The sequence below is a fragment of the Eimeria maxima genome, genomic scaffold (assembly GCF_000499605.1).
Source record: "Eimeria maxima Weybridge genomic scaffold, Emw_scaff1423, whole genome shotgun sequence".
NCBI lineage: Eukaryota > Apicomplexa > Conoidasida > Eucoccidiorida > Eimeriidae > Eimeria > Eimeria maxima.
In genome coordinates, this window is record NW_013563503.1 from 4,635 (window position 1) to 7,134 (window position 2,500).

Below are 2,500 nucleotides of genomic sequence, written 5' to 3' on the forward strand. Positions count from 1 at the left end.
ATTTTTTTTTTTTTTTTTTTTTTTTTTTTTTTTTTTTTTTTTTTTTTTTTTTTTTTTTTTCTTTGTATACAGGTTTATTAGGTGCCTTACCTTATGTAGGATTAAGTGTTATTAGTCCCTTTGTTGGTCGTGGCTTAATGCGCTTTTCCCCTAAAACTTTTTGTCTCCTTATGCTTATTCTTAATTCATTTGCTACTCTCTTATTTGGCATTGCTAAGCATCGGTGGTAAACCCTAAACCCTAAACCCTAAACCCTAAACCCTAAACCCTAACAAACCCTAAACCCTAATTTTCACTAATATACACTAATATATAGTATAGTTAATAGTTGTATTCTTATGGTTATTCTTAATTCATTTGCTACTCTCTTATTTGTTATAACTAGACATAGATGGTAAACCCTAAACCCTAAACCCTAAACCCTAAACCCTAGAGTTATAGATATATGCATGTAGAGACATCTAGAGGGAATAAAAAAGAGGTAAAAAAGGAAAATTATATTGTATTATATAAATAATAAATAAAATAAATAAAATAAATAAATAAAAGTATATGTATATATACTTTTATTTATTTATATAGGTTATTATTTTCTTCTCGTCTCCTTATGGGCCTAACACAAGCCTCTATAGCTATATATTGCCCTGTATGGGTAGATCATTTCTCTCCCCCTAATAAATTAACCCTATGGATGGGTCTAGCACAAGGAGGAGTTGTTATTGGCACTGTTGTAAGTTGCTGCTGCTGCTGCTGCTGTTGCTGCTGTTGTTGCTGCTGTTGCTGCTGTTTATAGGGGTGGTAGGGATGTCTTGCTGCTGTTGCTGCTGTTGCTGCTGCTGCTGTTGCTGTTGTTGTTATAATGAATATATAAACTCATTTCTTCTCGTTTTTCTTCCTGCTGCTGCTGTTGCTTGCTGCTGCTACTGCTACTGCTGCTGCTGCTGCTGCTGCTGCTGCTGTTGCTGCTGCTGCAGTTGGGTTGCGTAACAGCAGGTATATTTGATGCAGCAAGACGTGCAGGGATGCAGATACTTGAATGGCGTTTTGCTCTTTTCTTACAATTTATTTTTTTGCTTCTTCTTGCTACCCTATGGGGATTTACACCAAGAAAATATCTAGAGGTACATATATCTACTGCTGCTGTTGCTGCTGCTGCTGCTGACGAAGAAGAAGAAGAAGAAGATATTGATGCTATAACAGAAGGAGAAGAAGGAGAGGAATACCATGATGTATTATCCTCCTCTTCTTCTTCTTCTTCTTCTTTTTCTTCCTCCTCCTTATCTCATACTATTGTTGATACAGAGACAGATGTAGAAAAAGGACAAGGAGCAGCAGCAGCAGCAGCAGCAGCTGCTGCTGCTGCTGCTGCTGGTAGTGGTGCTGCTGGTGCTAGTGGTCGTCGTTCATCACATAAGCAACAGGATGGTAGTGGTAATAGTAATGCAGCAGCAGCAGCAGCAGCAGCAGCAGCAGCAGCAACAGGACCTCGTCGTGGTCGTAGCTTCGTGCTGCAGCATTTTGCTGCTAGACGTTCCTTAGAGAATAAAGAAAAAGAAGAAAAAGATAATAAAAAACATACACGCAAAGCAGGTCAGTACACTGCAGCAGCAGCAGCAGCAAGTGCAGCAGCAAGTGCAGCAGCAGAAGCAGCAAATGCTGCAGCAGCAGCAGCAGCAGCAATATATATAATTTTATGTGTATTTATTGCATATTGAATAAAGGTGGGGTTGTTGTTCTACGCATCATTTTATTTATTTATTTATTTATTTATTAATATATATATTTATATTTATTTATTTATTTATTTATTTATTTATTTATTTATTTATTTATTTATTTATTTATTTATGCAGATTTACCTGAATACTTAAAGGATCCTTTATCTAATTTTTTGCCATTAGATTTATTCCCTCCTAATGCCCAACAGCGTCGGCTGTATAGACAGCCAACAGTAGGGGGGGCCCCCCTTCGTCGTATAAATGGTCCTGCTGCTGCTGCTGCTGCTGCTGCACCTAGTGGTGCAGCAGGAGCAGCAGGAACAGCTGCAGCAGGAGGAGAGCAGCAAAGAGGTAGGTGTTGTGCAGCAGCAACTTTTGCTGATAATAATACACGATTAGGGGGGGGGGCCCAAGGGGCCCCTGGGGCCCCTGGGGCCCCAGGGGGCCCAGGGGGCCCCACTAGATGGGTATCAAGGGCCCGATCTGCTCTTGAGCCAAGAGAAGCAAGAAGAATTCCTTTATCAGGTGTTGCTTCCTTAGCGTCATGGGGAGGAGGGTACCCAATAGCAGCAGCAAGAGGTGCTCGTGCTGCAGCAGCAGCAGCAGCAGCAAGATCACGTACAGGTGTAATAGATAGTTCATACCCATCAGGTGCAGCAGGAGATGATTATCTACATCATCATCATCATCACCATCAGCAGCAGCAGCAGCAGCAGCAGCAGCAGCAGCAGCAGCAGCATAACGGTATACAGTACCAGATGACGTTCCTTACTCCCCATCCA

At 41.1% G+C, this 2,500-nt stretch overlaps 1 protein-coding gene across 1 annotated transcript in view; it reads left to right on the forward strand.

Moving 5' to 3' along the window:
• EMWEY_00052500 (transporter, major facilitator family domain containing protein, putative) overlaps window positions 1-2,500 on the forward strand; it is a gene marked incomplete at both ends in the record, with an annotated part of 4,521 nt that overhangs the window by 1,194 nt on the left and 827 nt on the right. The window contains 2 exons of the mRNA XM_013477527.1: window positions 994-1,590; window positions 1,902-2,500. The exon at window positions 1,902-2,500 is cut by the window's right edge and continues 417 nt beyond it. Coding sequence (XP_013332981.1) covers window positions 994-1,590; window positions 1,902-2,500 — 1,196 coding nt within the window. The remainder of the gene's footprint in view (window positions 1-993; window positions 1,591-1,901) is intronic.